Source organism: Saccopteryx leptura, chromosome 9 (genome assembly GCF_036850995.1).
Source record: "Saccopteryx leptura isolate mSacLep1 chromosome 9, mSacLep1_pri_phased_curated, whole genome shotgun sequence".
Lineage (NCBI taxonomy): Eukaryota > Metazoa > Chordata > Mammalia > Chiroptera > Emballonuridae > Saccopteryx > Saccopteryx leptura.
In genome coordinates, this window is record NC_089511.1 from 86,280,565 (window position 1) to 86,303,556 (window position 22,992).

Genomic DNA, 22,992 nt, shown 5'->3' on the forward strand with positions numbered 1-22,992 from the left:
AGCATCAACTCCCATATGTGCCTTGACCAGGCAAGTCCAGGGTTTCGAACCGGTGACCTCAGCATTTCCAGGTCGATGCTTTATCCACTGCGCCACCACAGGTCAGGCTCAAATATTTTTAAGTGTCAAAAGAAACCTTTGAAAAATGATGTCTGATTCATGTATGTACAAATTAAATATTAGATATAATTTAAAAATCTAAACAAAAGAAATTTGTAATTAATATTTGCTTAAAATATTATAGTCTGTACATATATAACAACATTCTAGTCAATTTGAATGCCTGGTGATTTTTCTGTTTTAAAAATTTGTCCCAACTGCCTGTTAAGATCTCCTCATCTCTGAAGAACTTATTTAAAAGCAGGCTTTTTGAGTCCATGTTTTTTAAAGCCTCCCTACTGTAGCTTGAATTCTTAGATTTTTAAATCCCATCAGTGAATTTTACAGCATTACTTAAAATTATTCTCAGTGCACATTCTAGAGTCTGTGTGATATTATAGGATTTTTCATCCATATACTTTTGTTTTTAAAAAAGTGACTTTTTGAAAAGATAGTGAAAAAATAATCTTTCCTTATCCTCTAATCCCTTTCCTAAGATGCCTCTTGTGATTGTTTCTTTGGATATCTGAAACACAGGTGGCTTTGTTGACATCACTGGTGATGCTTGTCAACAGAGGTTGGCCAATGCTGCCAATTTTTTTTTGTAAGTCATTTCAAGTATTCATGTCCATTGTAGCTTCTCTGGAACTTGTAGGAAAATCCCAGTTTTTGCAAACTCCTGGAAGAACTATTTGGGTAAGGTGGAGTTTGTTATAGGGTTTTCCAGCAAGTTAATATGTAGAAGAATTATGCTATTAGAACAAAAGTATACCTCTATGCTGTGTCAAAAAAATGACATGGTTTACTGTCAGTAGTCCTCTAATGCTCTTAAGAATAGAGGAAGGCTGATTGATCTTTTCCGTCTTTAATAAAATGCTACAACACAAGAGTTAATTAACTAAAGGTTACCTGCATTTAGAGTTCAGAATTCCTAATCACAACTCAAACAAACTGCTGAGGCATGTCACTTGTGTAGGTAATACAGCCCAGGATATTTGGACGATAAGGTAACTGCAAATTGCTCATATTTTATGCAGTGATGTGTTGTAGTTTGTGTTATTTTTGCATTGATTGTACAAAATGCTTAAAACAGTGCCCAGCAGTGGTTAATAAATGCTAGCTCCTTAGTATGTGTAATGTGAAGCATGAACATTGAAAGCATGATTGTTATTCAGACATTTTAAAAATTATGTTTTCTGTTCATTTTAAGGTGTCTCTCTACCTCCCTGACCCCCGCCCCCTGTAACGCTTAAAGAAGCTTTTCTCAAATTGTTTCCGAAGTTTGGCTTGCACTCTTTTTCATCTTAATGGAGGTTTAATCGAGAGTACTACCATCGGTTTATGTCAGAATTATTTGGAGGAGAGATGATGTTATTAATTTGTGGTGGACAGTTAGACATAACAAATTGGTTCAGTTAGGGGTTCTATACCTGATCTTTAAGCTCTTGTGCTTTGATGGAAATAATAGCTTTTTATCTTTTTGATCTAAGTCTAGACTGCTAGACTGTTAAAAAATTACGTTTCTTTAAAATTTTGAGGTATAGCAATAATTTAAACATTAATAACTAGTATAAATTTATAAATAACTATATTATAACTTTATTTTATTAAGAATATTATTTTTCAGTTTTCAAAAATACTGGTTTTGTGTATGGGTCTTTCACTTTTAATTGATTTCTAATCTTAGTACATTAATAATAAGGAATAATATCAATTGATATAAATTCTTTGCTATGTGTTGATATATTCTTTGTGTCCTAAAGCAGGGAAAACAAAGAACAAAAATCTTTTTTTTAGAGAATAGAGGGCCACATAATAAATATTTTAGCTTTTTCAGGAACAAGGCAAAATTGAGTTTTTTTATGTGGCTATTTATAAAATCATTTCAAATGCAATCATTAAAAATATTAAAACCAGTCTTAGTTCATTAATTATAATAACAATAGGCAGCGGGCTGGATTTGTCCAATGGACTGACGATAGTTTGTAAAACTTCTGACATAGAGTGCAGTCAATTCTTATGACTTTTCTTGTGATTGTTTGAATAAAATGTGTATTCTCTATTTTCAGTTGTATTTTTCCATATAAATAGTAGATTTTTGCATATTGACCTTGTAGCTTGTGACTTTCCTAAGTCATGTGTTAGTCTTAGTTAGTAGAATTTGTAGATACTTTGATACTTTTTACACCAAAAGCCATATCATTTGACAGGAGATAGTTTTATTTCTTCCTTTCCTACTTGTCTGTCTTTTTAAAAAAGTTTTCTCAGTTTATTGCAGTGAGTAGAAATTCCAGTACAATAGTGAATGTGCCTTGTTTCTGTTTTTAGAGGTATAACATTCAGTCTTTTATTGTTAAATATGATGTTAAATGTAGGGTATTTTAGATGGCTTTCGTCCAGGTGAGCAAGTTCCCTTTTCTTTCTACTTGGCTGCTGAGTTTTTATCATGAACAGATGTTGAATTTTGTCCGAAACTTTGTACCTATTGGGATAATCAGATCGATATTATCTATTGATAAAGGTGGGTCACATTATTTTTTGACTATTAAATGAGTTTTACATTCCCAGCATCAACCCTGCTTGTTCATGCTTTTTCCTTTTTATATATTATTGAATTTGGTTCACAGATATTGTGTGAAGGTCTTTTGTGTCTTTGTCCATGAGGGATATTAATCTATAGTCTTGCTACACTGTCTTTGGTATCAGGGAAATGCTGGTTTAATTCATGGATTTGATTATTACATTTATAATTTAATTAATTTGATTTGTTTTCGCTAAGATTATGTAGAATTGATACTATTCTATTAAGTTTTGGAAGAATTTTCCCGGAAAATATCTGGCCTTTATTATTTTTTTTTATGGAAGGTTTAAACTATGAATCCATTTAACTAATAGTCATAGATCTACTCAGGATGTTTCATTTTGGGTGAGTTTAGATAACTTGTGGTTTTTGAAGGATTTCTTAATTTTGTATAAATTGTCAAATTTGTGGCATTAGGTTCACTAGTAGTCTTGACTTACTTGCTTTTAATGCTTGAGACATCTGTAATGATGTCCTACTTTCATTCCCAAATTATGTCTTCTTTGTCCTGGTAAGTGTTTGATTTATGCTCTTTTGCTCTTTGGCAACTTTGCTAGAGGCTTTGCAATTGTCATAAAACCTGTTTTTGGTTTTATCTATTTCTCATTTCTTGATTTTCAATTTCATTAATTTCTACTTTTTTTTTTTTTTCCTGCTTGTCCTGGGTTGATTGTCAACCTTTGTTTTCTTTTTCTTCTTAATTGAAGTTATTGGGGTTATACTAGTTAACAGGTTTCAGGTGCCCAACTCTAACACATCTCTGTACACTGTATTGTGTTCACCCCCCTTCAGTCAAGTCTTTGTTTATTATCATTTATCCTCCCAATGCATTCTTCCACCTCCGCTCTCCACAATTCCTGCACTGTTGTGTCCATGGGTATTTTTCTTTTTGTCCTTTCTTGCTCAATCCCTCCACCCCCTTCACCCAGCCCCCAACCCCAGCTGTCAGCCTGCTCTGTATGTATGAGTCAGTCTCTATTTTGCTTGTTAGTTCATTTTGTTGATTAGATTCCACATATGAGTGAAATCATATGATACTTGTCTTTCTCTGACTGTCTTATTTAATTTAATATAATGCTGTCCAGGGGCACCCATGCTGTCAGAAGAGGTTAGACTTCCTTCTTTTTTATGGCTGTGTAGTATTCCACTGTATAAATGTACTACACTTTTTTTATCCACTCATCTACTGATGGGCACTTGGGTTGAAACATTTGTTTTGATATAAACACCTCATGCATTCCACAGATTTTGTTATGTGTTCATTTTTCTTCAATTCAAAATATATTTAAGTTTACCTTGAGCCTTCTTCTTTTGATCCAGGGATGATTTAGATGTTTCTTGTTTACCCTCCACGTGTTTGAACATTATCCTTCTGTTGTTGATTTCCAGAGAAATTCCCTTATTTTAGAGAACACACTTGTCTATTTTCTATTCTTTTAGATTGAGCTTATATGTAATATGAAAGTTTATGTCTTTCACCAAATTTAAGATTTGTAAATTTATTATTTCTTCAAATACATTTCTCTTAGCAAGCTCTGTTTTTGGGATATTTGTTTGTTTATGGTTTTTTTTTTTTTTCTACCAATCTTTTTCTTTCTAGTGTTTAAATTGGATGATTTCTGTTGATCTACCTTCAAGTTCACTCTATCATCTCGTACACTGGCCCTTAGTTCACCAGTATATTTAAAATTTTTGGTTATTAAATCTTTTCAGTTCTAAAATTTCCATTTGTATTTCTTTACTGAGACTTTATTTTTCTTTCTCTTTACATTTCCTTCAAGAGTTCGCTCTTCTAATTTTTGTAATAGCACTATTAAATTCTCTTCAATTAATTCCAACTTTGTGTTATTTTGGCATTAATATTGGTTGATTGTCTTCCTGTATGAATTGAGACTTTCCTTGTTTATATGTTGAGTAATTTTGGTTCTTGACCTTGTTTAAATGTTGTGGCGAATATTGATTTTTTTTTTTTTTAAATCAGGAAAATGGTTTGGTTGGGTTGAGCCTGCAAGTTCCAAATAGCCAGCATGAGATTGTGGTTTTTAACATCATATCTGTTTTCAAAATCTTTGCCATAGTCTTCAGATCTGGTCTGAGTATACACCTTCCAGAGGCTAGTTTGGGCTCTGGGCAGGGGTCTTAGTTTATTTCTGAGTCTTTGATATGCTATTTAGAATAAGATCTAAGCAAGCACTGCTTACAATGAAGCTAGAAATTTACATACAACTTTCTGGAGTCACTTTCCTCTGCTCCTGGTACTTTGCCATCTCACTGGTGTTGTCTGTATCCCTGGGCTCCATTTCTTGTTTGTTCTCCCTGAAAGCTGATGTTTTATATTTTCTGTTCCGCTGCATCTTTCCCACAACCACCCCCAGGTCCACGGCAAAGTGCTGTGTGCTTGTGTGTCTCTCATCCTTGAGGTTCCTGCTTTCCAGTGGGCAGAAAGATTTTATAGATATTTGGAAATAAGTCAAATGTTATAGTCCTTCTTTTCTCAAATATATACTTGTATGTGGGCTTGGGCCTGGCCCTGGCTTTATATGTCAAGCCATTTACAACAGAGCTGAACTTTTTACTGACATGAGTCTTGTAAATTTTTTTTTTTAAAGCATTTTTAAGGTGGTGTTCTGAGAACATTAGTTACTCAATAGGTCATCACGTCCTCTGTCAAGTCAAATTCTGCATGCCCCTATGACATCACCATTAAAAATGTAATTTATCTATGCTGGAAATTTGGCAAATTCTTCTTCTTCACTGTCAATCAGTATTACCTATTGAAGTTTCTAAATTCACATTCCTAGGTCCCATCCCTAGACATTTTAGTAGGTGTACAGCACAATAAATGACAAACAAAGGGACCTACATGCTTATGTCTTCTATCTTAGCACTCTTGTTTCAATGCAAGACTTCCATGGTCTAGACCAGTGGTCCCCAACCTTTTTTGGGCCACGGACCGGTTTTATGTTAGAAAATATTTTCACAGACCAGCCTTTAGGGTGGGACGGATAAATGTATCACGTGACCGAGACAAGTGTCAAGATTGAGTCTTAGATGGATGTAACAGAGGGAATCTGGTCATTTTTAAAAAATAAAACATCATTCAGACTTAAATATAAAGAAAACAGAAATAATGTAAGTTATTTATTCTTTCTCTGCGTACCGGTACCAAATGGCCCACGGACCAGTACCGGTCCGCGGCCCAGGGGTTGGGGACCACTGGTCTAGAAGAGTCCCTTTAGGACAGATATGTTGAAGAATGATTGATATGGTATTGCTACTTGAAGGTTGACAACTTAACTTGGTGAGTTTCCCAAGGCAGCTGGATACCATCTGAACAAACAGGTGCCAAACCAGAGTTGTACTGCCTTGGTCAGAGGCTCAGTCCCTTACCATCACCCCAGGTATACTCTTCACTGGTTCATTCAGCTTTCTCAAGGTTGTCTGTGAATCACTGAACGCGCCATGTCTTAGCTGGTTGTTCCCAAACCAGTTTGGCAAAGGAGAGGACTTAATATTGTCCTGTTGTTTTCTTTATTGTGTTTAAGGACAAAAAAGTTTATTTTTTTTCAACTCTTTTTAATTGAGGTATAGCTTACATCCAGTAAACTGCTTCATATGTGCCAATCTTAAGTGAACTTGCATTTGTATGTACCAATGTAACCACCATATAGTCAAGACAGAACATTTCCATCATCCTAGTAGGTTTCTTAATGCTCCCTCCCAATTAATAACCTCTTCCCCCGAGTCAACCTCTGTTCTTCTGATTCTAACACCATAAATTAGTTTTGCCTGTTCTAAGACTTAATGTAAGATGCAAAATTTATACTCACATGTCTAGTATTTTTTTTTTTTTTCTTTTTTCATTTTTCTGAAGCTTGGAAACAGGGAGAGACAGTCAGACAGACTCCCGCATGCGCCCGACCGGGATCCACCTGGCACGCCCACCAGGGGCGACGCTCTGCCCACCAGGGGGTGATGCTCTGCCCATCCTGGGCGTCGCCATGTTGCGACCAGAGCCACTCTAGCGCCTGAGGCATAGGCCACAGAGCCATCCCCAGCGCCCGGGCCATCTTTGCTCCAATGGAGCCTAGGCTGCGGGAGGGGAAGAGAGAGACAGAGAGGAAAGCGCGGCGGAGGGGTGGAGAAGCAAATGGGCGCTTCTCCTGTGTGCCCTGGCCGGGAATCGAACCCGGGTCCTCCGCACGCTAGGCCGACGCTCTACCGCTGAGCCAACCGGCCAGGGCATGTCTAGTATTTTTAATCAAATTATTTTTGTGGCCAATCCTTGCTGAGTTACTTAATATTACGGCTTCTGTCTCCTCTATACCCTAAACACCACAGCTAAACCAAAGCAGATTTAATTTAACTTTTATTTTACATTTTTTGTAGCTAAGAGAATCTTTAAAAAGTTTTTAGAAAAGTTCTTATATTTTCCCACCCTAAAAAAGTCTCAGTGGTTTTCTGCTTCACCCACTCATGTAGTGTGTTATTTATTTCCACAATTTTTTCTTGCCCTAGCTCTCTTTTTTCATAGAGAAGACAGGTTTCTAAAATCTTATTTTCTATTCTTCGCCATGCTAGCATTTGCTCTGGGGTGAGCACAGGTTGAACTGAATGCCTGTAGTTATTGTATCAATCTCACACTTTCTTTCTCTTCTTCCCAACAGCATGATGGAAGCGGGTCATTGCATGATGTCCAGCTGTCATTGCCATCTAGTCCAGAGCCGGAAGATGCTGATCAAATATATAAGGTATGATTAGGTAGTCATGCTGAGTTTTTCAAAATTCTTTTATTTCTGAAGTTTTAACAATAAGAATTAAAATGTTTACTAATAAATGTTTTAAAACTTTTAGCTTTGCTGTCATGAGTTTTAACAGGTTTGCTTTTAACTTTTGCTACCTTATTAATTTAAAATGATGTCCCTGTGGGGCTTTAATTTGAATTTATTTTTTCAGTTGGATAAGCATTTGTTATATATTATTATTATTATTATTATTATTCTTGGCCTGTGCCAGTAATAATAATATATAATTTTTTACAAATCATTAAATTAAAGATTTTTTTATGAGTAACAGTTTTTGAAATGGCTACCAATAAAAATTTAAATGGTTAATAGGTATTTCTCATATATCATATCACATATCATTACATTGAAGAAATACTGAAAAAGAGATTGATTTATCTTATAGAATGCAGGTATATTTTAGTGAGTGAAAGTACTTTTTTATAATTCTCATATTTAGGTTTATATTTAGTTGAAGAACGCTTGTCTTTCACAACTATTTTTGAAGCATATATATATATATAAGTATATATATATATATATATATATTTATTTATTTATTTTTTGTGTGAGAGAGAGAGGGACAGATAGGAACAGACAGACAGGAAGGGAGAGAGATTAGAAGCATCAATTCTTCCTTAGTTGTTCATTGATTGCTTTCTCATATGTGCCTTGACCGGGGGTCTATAGCAGAATGAGTGACCCCTTGCTCAAGCTAGCAGCCTTAGGCTCAAGCCAGCAACCTTGGGCTTCAAGCCAGTGACTATAGGGTCATGTCTATGATCCCAGGCTCAAACCATCAACCCCGCGTTCAAGCTGGTGAGCCCACTCAAGCTGGATGAGCCCACGTTCAAGCCATCAACCTTAGTGTTTCGAACTTGGGTCTTCTGCATCCCAGTCCAATGCTCTGTCCAGTGTGCCACCACCTGGTCAGGTGAAGCATATATTTCTTAAGTACAAACAAGTAATCTTGATTTATTTAATTCTTGATTTATTCATTTTTTTGCTTTTACATTCTATTTTCAGGGTATGTTTGTGGATGTTTGCTAGTCATCTGCAGTAACAAACAATCTGGAAATACCGGAGCTTTACAATAAGAAAGTTTATTTCTCTCCAGTTATTTCTTAATGTGTTACATATTGGGACTCTGTTTCATGTGACTTCTTTCTGAGGTCCAGGCTGAAGGATCAGCCAGCCCATCCCTGGGACACAGCGTTTTTGTACCCGAGGGAAGGAAGCACTGGCAGAACCACCTGTGGGTTTTGTTTGGATGTAGCATATGTGACTTTAAAAGGTCAGTGACCAAGCCTGCTCTTAGGGGTCAAAGAAGCATAATTTCTCAGAGGATATAGAGTGACTTACTGGGAACAGGACTCTATATAAAATAATCAAGATCAAAAGAATATAGAATATAGAATATAGTGGTCACATCTGGTTATCTAATCATGGATTTTCAACATGTTACCTGCTGGCCCTTACACAAAATTCTTTCCCACCTCTGTGCTTCCATCATATTGTGAATGTAATAATACTCCAAATCAGCCAGTCTGCAGCTAAACATGTCTTTAAAAAGAAAAGAAACAAAAAGACTTACATACACATCCATTGAGAACCATTGACTTACACGATCTCTGATTATCTCTTCAGTTTTTTAAAGTTTTGTGACTGACAAATTTAAAAGCAAATTTGACTTTTTCCTGCACTTTTTTGTGGAAAGTTTTTTACGAGTAAAATAATATTTTTTAAAGAAAAAAATTTAATCCTACTATTTTACAAAAGTATCTTCATTTTCCCCCACTGTTCCTTTCCTGCTTGTTTATATATTGGATATTACACAGTAGACATATTGTTACGAAGTATTTATTTATTTATTTATTTATTTATTTTTAATTTTATTAGGGTGACATCAATAAATCAGGGTACATATGTTCAAAGAAAACATGTCCAGTTTATCTTGTCGATCAATTATGTTGCATACCCATCAGCCAAAGTCAGATTGTCCTCCATCACCTTCTATCTAGTTTTCTTTGTGCCCCCCCTCCTCCCTGCCACCGTAACCACCACACTCTTGTCAATGTCTCTTAGTCTCGTTTTTATGTCCCACCTACGTATGGAATAATGCAGTTCTTGTTTTTTTCTGATTTACTTATTTCACTCCGTATAATGTTATCAGGATCCCACCATTTTGCTGTAAATGATCCGATGTCATCATTTCTTATGGCTGAGTAGTATTCCATAGTCTATATGTGCCACATCTTCTTTATCCAGTCTTCTATTGAAGGGCTTTTTGGTTGTTTCCCTGTCTTGGCCACTGTGAACAATGCTGCAGTGAACACGGGGCTGCATGTGTCTTTACGTATCAATGTTTCTGAGTTTTGGGGGTATATACCCAGTAGAGGGATTGCTGGGTCATAAGGTAGTTCTATTTTCAGTTTTTTGAGGAACCACCATACTTTCTTCCATAATGGTTGTACTACTTTACAGTCCCACAAACAGTGAATGAGTTCCTTTTTCTCTACAGCCTCTCCAACATTTGCTATTACCTGTCTTGTTGATAATAGCTAATCTAACAGGTGTGAGGTGCTATCTCATTGCAGTTTTGATTTGCATTTCTCTAATAACTAATGAAGATGAGCGTCTTTTCATATATCTATTGGCCATTTGTATTTCTTCCTGGGAGAAGTGTCTGTTCATGTCCTCTTCCCATTTTTTTATTGGATTGTTTGTTTGTTTGTTGTTGAGTTTTATGAGTTCTTTGTATATTTTGGATATTAGGTCCTTATCTGAGCTGTTGTTTGAAAATAACATTTCCCATTTAGTTGGCTGTCTGTTTATTTTGTTGTCAGTTTCTCTTGCTGAGCAAAAACTTCTTAGTCTGATGTAGTCCCATTCATTTATTTTTGCCTTCACTTCCTTTGCCTTTGGAGTCAAATTCATAAAATGCTCTTTAAAACAAAGGTCCATGAGTTTAGAACCTATGTCTTCTTCTATGTACTTTATTGTTTCAGGTCTTATACTTAGGTCTTTGATCCATTTTGAATTAATTTTAGTAATAGGGGACAAACTGTAGTCGTTTCATTCTTTTGCATGTGGCTTTCCAGTTTTCCCAGCACCATTTGTTGAAGAGGGTTTCTTTTCTCCATTGTGTGTTGTTGGCCCCTTTATAGAAAATTATTTGACCATATGTATGTGGTTTTATTTCTGTATTTTCTATTCTGTTCCATTGGTCTGAGTATCTATTTTTCTGCCAATACCATGCTGTTTTGATTGTCGTGGCCCTATAATATAGTTTGAAGTCAGGTATTATAATGCCCCCAGCTTCATTCTTTTTCTTTAGGATTGCTTTGGCTATTTGGGTTTTTTTATAGTTCCATATAAATCTGATGATTTTTTTGTTTCATTTCTTTAAAAAATGTCATTGGAATTTTGATGGGAATTGCATTAAATTTGTATATTGCTTTGGGTAATATGGCCATCTTGATTATATTTATTCTTCCTATCCAAGAAAAAGGAATATTCTTCCATCTCATTGTATCTTTTTTGATTTCCCTTAAGAATGGTTTGTAGTTTTCATTATGTAAGTCCTTTACATTCTTTGTTATGTTTATTCCTAGGTATTTTATTTTTTTGTTGCAATCATGAAGGGGATTACTTTTTAGAGTTCGTTCTCAAATGTTTCATTGTTGGCATATAGAAAGGCTATGGACTTTTGTATGTTAATTTTGTATCCTGAGACCTTACTGTATTGGCTTATTGTTTCTAGTAGTCTTTTTGTGTATTCTTTGATGTTTTCGATGTATAAGATCATATCTGCAAAAAGTGATACCTTTACCTCTTCTTTTCCGATATGGATGTCTTTTATTTCTTTGTCTTGTCTGATTGCTCTGGCTAGAACCTCTAGCACCATATTAAATAAGAGTGGAGAGAGTGGACAACCCTGTCTTGTTCCTGATTTAAGGGGGAAAGCCTTCAGTTTTGTGCCATTTAATATGTTAGCTGATGGTTTATCATATATGGCCTTTATCATGTTGAGATATTTTCCTTCTATACCCATTTTGTTGAGAGTCTTAAACATAAAATTGTGTTGTATTTTATCGAATGCTTTTTCTGCGTCTATTGATAAGATCAAGTGGTTTTTGTTCTTTGTTTTGTTGATATGGTGTATTACGTTAACCGTTTTACGTATGTTGAACTATCCTTGAGATTCTGGGATGAATCCCACTTGATCGTGATGTATTATTTTTTTAATATGTTGTTGTATTCGATTTGCTAGTATTTTGTTTAGTATTTTAGCATCTGTATTAATTAGAGATATTGGTCTGTAATTTTCTTTTTTTGTGCTGTCCTTTGCCGGTTTTGGTATGAGGGTTATGTTGGGCTCATAAAATGTGTTTGGAAGTATTGCTTCTTCTTCAATTTTTTGGAAGACTTTGAGTAGAATAGGAACCAAGTCTTCTTTGAATGTTTGATAGAATTCACTATTATAACTGTCTGGGCCTGGACTTTTATTTTTGGGGAGGTTTTTAATAGTTTTTTCTATTTCTTCCCTGCTAATTGGTCTGTTTAGGCTCTCTGCTTCTTCTTGACTCAGTCTAGGAAGGTTGTATTGTTCTAGGAATTTATCCATTTTTTCTAGATTGTTGAATTTAGTGGCATAAAGTTTTTCATAGTATTCTACAATAATTCTTTGTATATCTATGATATCTTCTTTCATCATATAGGTGGTGATTTCTCCTCTTTCATTTTGGATTTTGTTTATATGAGTCCTTTCTCTTTTTTCCTTGGTAAGCCTTGCCAAGGGTTTGTCAATTTTGTTGATCTTTTCAAAGAACCAGCTCCTTGTTCTATTAATTTTTTCTATAGTTTTTCTGTTCTCTATTTCATTTATTTCTGCTCTGATTTTTATTATCTCCTTTCTTCAGCTGGTTTTGGGTTGTCTTTCTTCTTTTTCCAGTTCCTTAAGGTGTGAAGTTAAGTGGTTCACCTGGGCTCTCTCTTGTTTGTTCATATAGGCCCGAAGTGATATGAACTTCCCTCTTATCACTGCTTTTGCTGCATCCCATAGATTCTGATATGTCGTATTGTCATTTTCATTTGTCTGTATATATCTTTTGATCTCTGCGCTTATTTCTTTGACCCATTCATTTTTTAAAAGTATGTTGTTTAGTTTCCACATTTTTGTGGGGTTTTTTCCTCTTTTTTGCAGTTGAATTCTACTTTTTAGGCTTTATGATCAGAAAATATGCTTGGTACAACTTCGATTTTTTTGAATTTGCTGATGTTGTTTTTGTGGCCCAGCATATGGTCAGTTCTTGAGAATGATCCTTGTACACTGGAGAAACATGTATACACTGTCACGTTGGGATGAAATGTCCTGTAGATGTCTATCATATCCAGGTGCTCTAGTGTTTTGTTTAAGGCCAATATATCTTAATTGATTCTCTGTTTGGATGACCGATCTAGAGCCGTCAGCGGTGTATTGAGGTCTCCAAGTATGATTGTATTTTTGTCAGGTTTTGTTTTAAGGTCAATAAGTAGCTGTCTTATATCTTTTGGTGCTCCATGGTTTGATGCATATATATTAAGAATTGTTATGTCTTCTTGATTCAGCGTCCCCTTAATCATTATGAAATGAGCATTTTTGTCTCTGAGTACTTTTGCTGTTGTAGTCAGCATTATCAGATATGAGTATTGCTACGCCTGCTTTTTTTTTGGATGTTATTTGCTTGGAGTATTATTTTCCAGCCTTTCACTTTGAATTTGTTTTTATCTTTGTTGCTTAGATGAGTTTCTTGTAGGCAGCATACAGTTGGATTTTCTTTTTTAATCCTTTCTGCTACTCTGTGCCTTTTTTATTTTCCCATTTTTCTGAAGCTGGAAACAGGGAGAGAGTCAGACAGACTCTCGCATGCGACCGACCGGGATCCACCCGGCACACCCACCAAGGGGGTGACGCTCTGCCCACCAGGGGGCGATGCTCTGCCCATCCGGGGCGTCGCTATGTCAAAACCAGAGCCACACTAGTGCCTGAGGCAGAGGCCACAGAGCCATCCCCAGTGCCCGGGCCATCTTTGCTCCAATGGAGCCTTGGCTGTGGGAGGGGAAGAGAGAGACAGAGAGGAAGGAGAGGGGGAGGGGTGGAGAAGCAGATGGGCGCTTCTCCTGTGTGCCCTGGCCGGGAATCAAACCAGGGACCTCTGCACGCCAGGCCGACACTCTACCACTGAGCCAACCGGCCAGGGCTCTGTGCCTTTTTATTGGTGAGTTTAATCCGTTAACATTTAGTGTAATTATTGACACTTGTGAGTTCCCTATTGCCATTTTATACATTGCTTTCTGTTAGTTTTGTGTCTTGTTTGATTCTTCTCTTTCGTTTTTCTATCCTTTGTTTTTGTTTGGTTGTATTCCATACATCTTTTCTCTGTTGCTATCTTTTTAAAATCATGTGCTTCTTTTTAAAATCATGTGGTGGTTTTTTAAAGGGTGGTTACCATTAAGTAATGAAAAGGGTTCCTACTCTTTTCATTGTAGTGCACTATCTTATGAGTACTTTTGCACTCCATGGTCCTCTGCTACTGTTAATTTCCGTCCTCTCCCCCCTTTTTTTTTGTTGTTGTCAGAGTTTAAATTTGGTTTTATTGTGTTCTTGGTGGAGCTCTTACTTGTAATTTTGTTTTGTTTTGTTCTTTGTATCTGGTTGAATACCCCCTTTAGTAATTCCTGGAGTGGGGGTTTTCTGATGTTAAATTCCCTCATCTTTTCTGTATCTGTGAATGTTTTTATTTCTCCTTCACATTTGAAGGATAGCTTTGATGGGTATAGTATTCTTGGCTGAAAGTTCCTCTCTTTCTGGACTTTAAATATTGGGGTCCACTCTCTTCTAGCTTGTAGAGTTTCTGTTGAGAAATATGATGATAATCTAATGGGCCTTCCTTTATATGTTGTATTCTTCTTTTCCCTGGCTGCCTTGAGAATTTTTTCTTTGTTGTTGGTTTGTGCCAGTTTCATTACGATGTGCCTTGGAGTAGGTTTGTTGGGGTTAAGAAAACTCGGAGTTCTGTTTGCTTCTTGAATTTGAGGTTTTAGTTCTTTCCACAAGCTTTGGAAGTTCTCATCTATTATTTGTTTGAATATGTTCTCCATTCCATTTTCTCTCTCTTCTCCCTCTGATATACCTATTATTCTTATGTTATTCTTTTGGATGGAGTCAGACAATTCCTGTAGGACTTTCTCATTTTTTTAAATTTTTGAGTCTCTTTCTTCTCTTGTTGTGCCTCAAGTTGCTTGTCGTCTGTTTCACTAATCCTACCTTCTGTCTGGCCTGTTCTATTAGCTAAGCTTGTTACCTCGTTTTTCAGCTTGTGCATTGAGTTTTTCATCCCTGTTTGATTTGTTTTTATAGTTTCAATTTCCTTGGTAATATATTCTTTGTGTTCATTGAGTTGTTTTCTGAGCTCCCTAAATTGCCTTTCTGTGTTTTTTTTGTATATCTGAGTATTTTTATGATTTCTATTTTAAATTCTCTGTCATTTAGCTCCAAGGTTTCCAATATATTAAATTTTTTCTCCATAGATTTTTCCTCATCTATCTGTGCTACCTCTCTGTCTGTTGTATCTATGATATTCAATTCTCTTTTCCTTAATGGCATCTGAGGGTGGTTTTTTTGATAGTACTAATGAGAATTAATAAAGAATAAAAAGTTAAAAAAAATTAAAAAATTATTTCCCCCCCTCTTTTTTTTCCCTCTTTTCTTCTCTCCCCTCCTTCTTGAGAAAATCTTGTGGTGAACTGTGAACTATATTACGCTAAATAGAACAAAGACTACCTGTAATAGAGGGCCTGTGTTGGGGAGAAGTGATAAAGGGGCAAAAAAAGGTGGTATGGACCCACAAAATGCAAAAAAGGAAAAAATTTGGGTGAAGAATAAAATGATTTGCTTTTAAGTGATGGTTGACTAAGAGATATAATGAGAGGAATAAGAGGGAAACAGGAAAAAGGGGTAAATTTTAAAAAATTACTATTGTATTTAGTAGAGCAAAAACTAGATAAAGTGGAGAGCCTGGTTTGGGAGCACTGCTAGTGAGTTAAAAAAGCGAAGTAAAAAACCCCTAAAGCACCACAAAGAAAAATTTGAATCCCAAATAAAATAGTTTGTTCGTGATTAAGGATTGAATGAGGGGAAAAGAAAAGGAGAAAAGAAGAAACTAATATAGAGGGAGAAAAAAAGAAAGAGGAAAACACTAAAAGAAGAAAAAAGGAAAAAGAACAATAGGAGAGAGAGAGAGAAAGAGAGAGTTAAGGGTTTTGGAGTGCAACCCTCATAGAGAGAAAGGAAGAAGAAAGGAAAGATAATGGGAGATGTAACACTTATGGGTAATGTAGTTCAAGGAGAGGAGAGAGTAAGACCAGCAAAGAATTAAATGACCAAGTTGGAAGAGGAAGAAAATAATCAAGACAATAAGAGAAACAAACAAATATAATAAAATAGGATAGGTTATAAAATCTGTGAATTATTTCTGATTTTGAGAGGTTATCTTCTTGCTTTTTCTTTTCTCCCCTTCTTCCTGGTCGGTGACTCTGTACCCCGGGTTCTGCCCCTGTGGCACGCTTAGGTAGAGGTTTGCAGTTGATAAATCTCTATGGCAATGTCATATATTGGGCTTCAGTCTCGTTGTCGGACGAAGCTCATTAGCATTTGCAGGCTCTGACAATGAGAGAGTCCGTTTTCCTGGAGCCTCTCTCCTAGTCTTTTCTTCCTGAATAAGCAGCCTGATAATCCAGTTATGGGGTTGCTGCTGTCTCTGCCTGAGAAAGATCTTGTCAGTTAGGGTAACATAGGTCAGTTGGGAGGGGAGCGGACTGTGGGTTAAGCTAATCCTTCATGGCTCTGTTAGCTTGTATGGCTGAGTGTGGCGCCCCACCCGCCCAGAGAAGTTCGAGCGTAGGGAATGTAGCTTTCACGCACTGTTCTTCAGGGCACAGTGGCGACCCGAGACTCAGGTTTCGGCCCACACAAAGGCGTCTGACTCTGCACCTTTGTTCGGGAACACGGGCGCCCACTCCCAGGGGATTCTCTCGCCCACTATCCATGCTCACTGACCAGTAAACCGGCCGGCTGCCTCTCTCCCTGAGTGAGGCGGCACCCTGCCCGCCGGGAGGAGTTCAAGCGTAGGGAATTTCGCTCCGACTCACTCCGCACACACTGCTTTTCAGGGCGCAGGGGCGACCCCGAGACTCCGGTTTCGGCCCACACAAAGACCTCTGACTCTGCCCCTCTATTCGTTAACACGGGCACCCACTCCTGGGGCTCTAGGAGGAATCTCTCTCCCACTATCTGCGCTCCCCGATCATCGGGGCCTATGGCTGCCCCACCTGCCTTTCTTTGTCTGGATTTGGCGCAAGCGTTAGCTTATGTTGACTGGGTTGCCACAAGCACAGTTTTTCCTCGGCTTGGATGTCCATGCCACAGCCTGTTTCGGACGTTTGTGCCACAGCCTGGTTCTATTCACACCCGATGCCCACCTTAGTTCCTATACTCTCAGATCCCAGTGCAATCAGCCCTTATTTAGGTTAATAAGGCGGAGTGTTTCTTCCTCTGTCTTATTTCCTTCGGGGTTGATTATATATTTAGTCAATTTTTTGCTCGATCATACCTTTGCGTTTTGTGTGGAACTTCTGTAGGCTCCACAGATAGATTTTTCTGTCTCTGGTTGAAGTTCTTGTTGAATTTTGGGGGAGATTTATCGGTATCGCTCCTTACGGTGCCATTTCTCTTACGTCATTGACGAAGTATTTATTTCTTGCCCCCTGCTCTGTTCCTCTTATGCAGACAGTTCCTCGTATTTCTGCCTTCTTTTACAACAGAAGCTGCAATAACCAATAGCTTCTCTCCAGAACACTGGACTCTTGCACTTTTATCAGTATATCCTCAGCTGTGTTCCCATCTTATCCAAAGTGGTTTAACAGTTCAGTTTCAGATGATGCAAATATGGTGAGGTGTCATTACAAATTTAACGTGTAAACTCTCCAGGGGACCTGCCATGTCTCTGATCCATCCTTTTCTTAGGACAGCTCCCTCTCCCATTCCCCTGATGCACTGGTCTTGACAAGCTCTCCCCATTCCCCCCATTCTCAGCCACTCTTCACAGTGTCTTCCGGCAGCCTTGTGTTCACCGAGCAATCTCTACTACCCGCTTCATGCCTTCTGATCTGTGTCTATTGCCTCTCTTGTTTACTTTTTCCCTCTACAGGGGAGAGGTGGCCATGGTGGGTGATCACAGATTCTTCTTGTGTTCTTGACTCTTCTGCTGTTGCTAGGGACCTAGCTCTGTCTACCTCTGTTGTCTGTTTTCAGTGTGCTTTATCTATTTCCTCTTCATCTTCAGTTTATAAATCTCTATATCTTTTCTGTCTTAAAGCCAGTAAAACAAATCTCTCCTTGATTCTTTATAAAACCCTTTTTAGTAAACATGGAAACCTGGAGAGATTAAAATAGCTGCTGATTTTAATACTCTAGACACTTGGCGTGGCTTTCGTCTTAAAAGCTTTTATCCCTTGCCTTGCCATACTTTGCTCAGTAACAACACATATAAATTACCTGCTTAATGTGTTTTTCTCTCTGGAAAGATGATGGTATTATTCATGTATATATTCTAATTTTCCTGCTTGCACTACTTCCTCAGTGTATATTTCTGGATAATTGAATACTAGTAAACAATGCTAACTAGAGGGTGTTGATACTTGATACTTGGAAATGTAACTGGATTTCTACTTAACTTGACAGTACTTTCCATTCAATACTGTTAGTGGGCGGATAGAGTGAAGAGAGAGAGAAGCATCAACTTGTCTCACTTAGTTTTTCTGTTTAGTTGTGTACTCATTGATTGCTTTCATGCATGCCCTGATAATGGGTCCAACTCACGATCTCTGTCTATGGCAGACACTTCATCCACCGAGCCTCCCAGCTAGGGCCTCATTTTTTATTTTTTCCTATTAGGAATTTTTTATATTAAGTTGACAAGGTATTTTCTCTTTCTCAGAAAAATGACTCCTGGAAAAAAATATCTCCTTGTTATCCTTCAGGCACAGTTATCTTTCTGCTGATTTAATTACTTAGTCCCCTTTGCTTGTGTACCTTTCATTTTCCATGATATGCACCTCTTATACATCCCTTGAAATTTAGCTAGAGTTAATGATTTTGCATGTAACTTGTACTTTATGGCCTATGTCCTAGTTTTCTTATCTGTGGAATGGGGATAATAGTACCTACCTCAGTATTGTAGTCAGGATCAAATGCTTGGTTACATAAAAGTGCTTAGTTCTTGGCATCTGTTAAGTACTCAATGAGTATTAGCTGTTACTGCTGTTATTGTTCATTGTTTACATGTCAAACTCCATTTTACTCTGAATTCTTAGAACAATAAAATGTGTTCTCTTCTTTTTGTTTGTTTTTATAAGTTAGTACCTTGTATATTTAGAAATTTTCTTTTGAATGAACAAAGCATTCATTACTCAGTTTCCATTATTGATTTAATGTTTCTCATTAGTGTATTTTAAATGCAGTTAAATTCTTCATGTTATCTTTTTTTAATGTTTCAGAATGAAGATTTATTAAATGAAATAAAACAACTTAGAGAGGAAATAAAGAAAAAAGATGAAAAAATCCAACTATTAGAACATCAGCTTGTAAGTATTATAGTATAGTATATAAAGTGAAGATTTCTCAAACTGGGCAATACATATTATTTATAAAAAGCTATAGACAGAATTGAAATTTGACATTTTTTGGCTTTCAGGTTATTTTTAGATTATATGCACTCTAAAAGCATGTGGTTTTAACCTATAGTCTAAATAATAGATACTCAAGGTGAAGAAAAAATCTTTGTCCATTCATTTTCAGTGGCCTGTTTTGAGGTTTTGAAATTCATTGACTTACAGCCATTTTATTGATAAAGGGTAATTGTCTTGAATCCATATGCTGTTTAAGAAATGAGTGCTAGTGAGTTGAGAACAGGACATATTGTCTCTCTGGTAGCAGAATGAAACTGGGTATAAGCCCTAGGTATCTGTACAGATGTCTGTTAGAAAAAGTGAAGAGTAGGCCGTGGCTGGTTGGCTCAGTGGTAGAACATCACCTGGTATGTGGAAGTCCCAGGTTTGATTCCTGGCTGGGCAAACAGGAGAAGCGCCCATCTGCTTCTCCACACTTCCCCCTCTCCTTTCTATCTGTCTCTTCCTCTCCCTCAGCCAAGGCTCCATTGGAGCGAAGTTGGCCTGGGCACTGAGGATGGCTCCATGGCCTCTGCCTTAGGCACTAGAATGGTTCCAATTGTAACGGAGCAATGCCCCAGATGTGCAGAGCATCACCCCCTAGTGGGCTTGCAGGGAAGATCCTTGTCAGACATATGTGGGAGTCTGTTTCTCTGCAACCCCCCTTCTCACTTCAGAAAAATACAAAAAATAATAAAGAGAGAAAGTAACAAGTAGTCCTTAAGAAAATGTTTCTTTGTGGCTGATGGTGAATAGATATAATTTTTCAGTAGTTACGATTTCAAACATAGTATCATATTATTATTATTATTTTTATTAATTCTACTAGGGTGACATCAATAAATCAGGGTACATATGTTCAAAGAAAACATGTCCAGGTTATCTTGTCAATCAATTATGTTGCATACCCAACACCCAAAGTCAGATTGTCCTCCATCACCTTCTATCTAGTTTTCTTTGTGCCCCTCTCCTTCCCCCTTCCCCTCTCCCTCCCCCCCACGCGTAACCACCACACTCTTGTCCATGTCTCTTAGTCTCGTTTTTATGTCCCACCTACTTATAGAATAATGAAGTTCTTGTTTTTTTCTGATTTACTTATTTCACTCTGTATAATGTTATCAAGATCCCACCATTTTGTTGTAAATGATCCGGTGTCATCATTTCTTATGGCTGAGTAGTATTCCATAGTCTATATGTGCCACATCTTCTTTATCCAGTCTTCTATTGAAGGGCTTTTTGGTTGTTTCCTTGTCTTGGCCACTGTGAACAATGCTGCAATGAACATGGGGCTGCATGTGTCTTTACGTATCAAATGTTTCTGAGTTTTGGGGTATATACCCAGTAGAGGGATTGCTGGGTCATAAGGTAGTTCTATTTTCAGTTTTTTGAGGAACCACCATACTTTCTTCCATAATGGTTGTACTACTACTGTAGTCAGCATTATCAGATATGAGTATTGCTACGCCTGCTTTTTTTTGGATGTTATTTGCTTGGAGTATTGTTTTCCAGCTTTTCACTTTGAATTTGTTTTTATCTTTGTTGCTTAGATGAGTTTCTTGTAATCAGCATACAGTTGGATTTTCTTTTTTAATCCATTCTGCTACTCTGTGCCTTTTTATTGGTGAGTTTAATTCGTTTACATTTAGTGTAATTATTGACACTTGTGAGTTCCCTATTGCCATTTTATACATTGCTTTCTGTTAGTTTTGTGTCTTGTTTGATTCTTCTCTTTCGTTTTTCTATCCTTTGTTTTTGTTTGGTTGTATTCCATACATCTTTTTTCTGTTGCTATCTTTTTAAAATCATGTGCTTCTGTGGTGGTTTTTTAAAGGGTGGTTACCATTAAGTAATGAAAAGGGTTCCTGCTATTTTCATTGTAGTGCACTATCTTATGAGTACTTTTTTTTTTTTTTTCTGCTCAATGCACTTAACTTTATTTTCTGAACCCTTATGAGTACTTTTACACTCCATGGTCCTTTGCTACTGTTAATTTCCGTCCTCTCCCCCCCTTTTTTTTGTTGTTGTCAGAGTTTAAATTTGGTTTTATTGTGTTCTTGGTGGAGCTCTTACTTGTAATTTTGTTTTGTTTTGTTCTTTGTATCTGGTTGGAATACCCCCTTTAGTAATTCCTGGAGTGGGGGTTTTCTGATGATAAATTCCCTCATCTTTTCTGTATCTGTGAATGTTTTTATTTCTCCTTCACATTTGAAGGATAGCTTTGATGGGTATAGTATTCTTGGCTGAAAGTTCCTCTCTTTCTGGACTTTAAATATTGGGGTCCACTCTCTTCTAGCTTGTAGAGTTTCTGTTGAGAAATATGATGATAATCTAATGGGCCTTCCTTTATATGTTGTATTCTTCTTTTCCCTGGCTGCCTTGAGAATTTTTTCTTTGTTGTTGGTTTGTGCCAGTTTCATTACGATGTGCCTTGGAGTAGGTTTGTTGGGGTTAAGAAAACTCGGAGTTCTGTTTGCTTCTTGAATTTGAGGTTTTAGTTCTTTCCACAAGCTTTGGAAGTTCTCATCTATTATTTGTTTGAATATGTTCTCCATTCCATTTTCTCTCTCTTCTCCCTCTGATATACCTATTATTCTTATGTTATTCTTTTGGATGGAGTCAGACAATTCCTGTAGGACTTTCTCATTTTTTTAAATTTTTGAGTCTCTTTCTTCTCTTGTTGTGCCTCAAGTTGCTTGTCGTCTGTTTCACTAATCCTACCTTCTGTCTGGCCTGTTCTATTAGCTAAGCTTGTTACCTCGTTTTTCAGCTTGTGCATTGAGTTTTTCATCCCTGTTTGATTTGTTTTTATAGTTTCAATTTCCTTGGTAATATATTCTTTGTGTTCATTGAGTTGTTTTCTGAGCTCCCTAAATTGCCTTTCTGTGTTTTTTTTGTATATCTGAGTATTTTTATGATTTCTATTTTAAATTCTCTGTCATTTAGCTCCAAGGTTTCCAATATATTAAATTTTTTCTCCATAGATTTTTCCTCATCTATCTGTGCTACCTCTCTGTCTGTTGTATCTATGATATTCAATTCTCTTTTCCTTAATGGCATCTGAGGGTGGTTTTTTTGATAGTACTAATGAGAATTAATAAAGAATAAAAAGTTAAAAAAAATTAAAAAATTATTTCCCCCCCTCTTTTTTTTCCCTCTTTTCTTCTCTCCCCTCCTTCTTGAGAAAATCTTGTGGTGAACTGTGAACTATATTACGCTAAATAGAACAAAGACTACCTGTAATAGAGGGCCTGTGTTGGGGAGAAGTGATAAAGGGGCAAAAAAAGGTGGTATGGACCCACAAAATGCAAAAAAGGAAAAAATTTGGGTGAAGAATAAAATGATTTGCTTTTAAGTGATGGTTGACTAAGAGATATAATGAGAGGAATAAGAGGGAAACAGGAAAAAGGGGGAAAATTTAAAAAATTACTATTGTATTTAGTAGAGCAAAAACTAGATAAAGTGGAGAGCCAGGTTTGGGAGCACTGCTAGTGAGTTAAAAAAGTGAAGTAAAAAACCCCTAAAGCACCACAAAGAAAAATTTGAGTCCCAAATAAAATAGTTTGCTCGTGATTAAGGATTGAGTGAGAGGAAAAGTAAAGGAGAAAAGAAGAAACTAATATAGAGGGAGTAAAAAAGAAAGAGGAAAACACTAAAAGAAGAAAAAGGAAAAAGAACAATAGGAGAGAGAGAAAGAGTTAAGGGTTTTGGAGTGCAACCCTCATAGAGAGAAAGGACGAAGAAAGGAAAGATAATGGGAGA

The 22,992-nt window shown here is 36.8% G+C and overlaps 1 protein-coding gene across 6 annotated transcripts in view; it reads left to right on the forward strand.

The window, feature by feature from the left end:
• Positions 1 to 22,992, forward strand: part of CCSER2 (coiled-coil serine rich protein 2) — a 164,357-nt gene that overhangs the window by 103,347 nt on the left and 38,018 nt on the right. For all 6 annotated transcript variants that reach the window (XM_066349889.1, XM_066349890.1, XM_066349894.1 and 3 more), the window contains 2 exons: positions 7,348 to 7,431; positions 19,063 to 19,149. In XM_066349889.1, the coding sequence (XP_066205986.1) occupies positions 7,348 to 7,431; positions 19,063 to 19,149 (171 nt within the window). The remainder of the gene's footprint in view (positions 1 to 7,347; positions 7,432 to 19,062; positions 19,150 to 22,992) is intronic.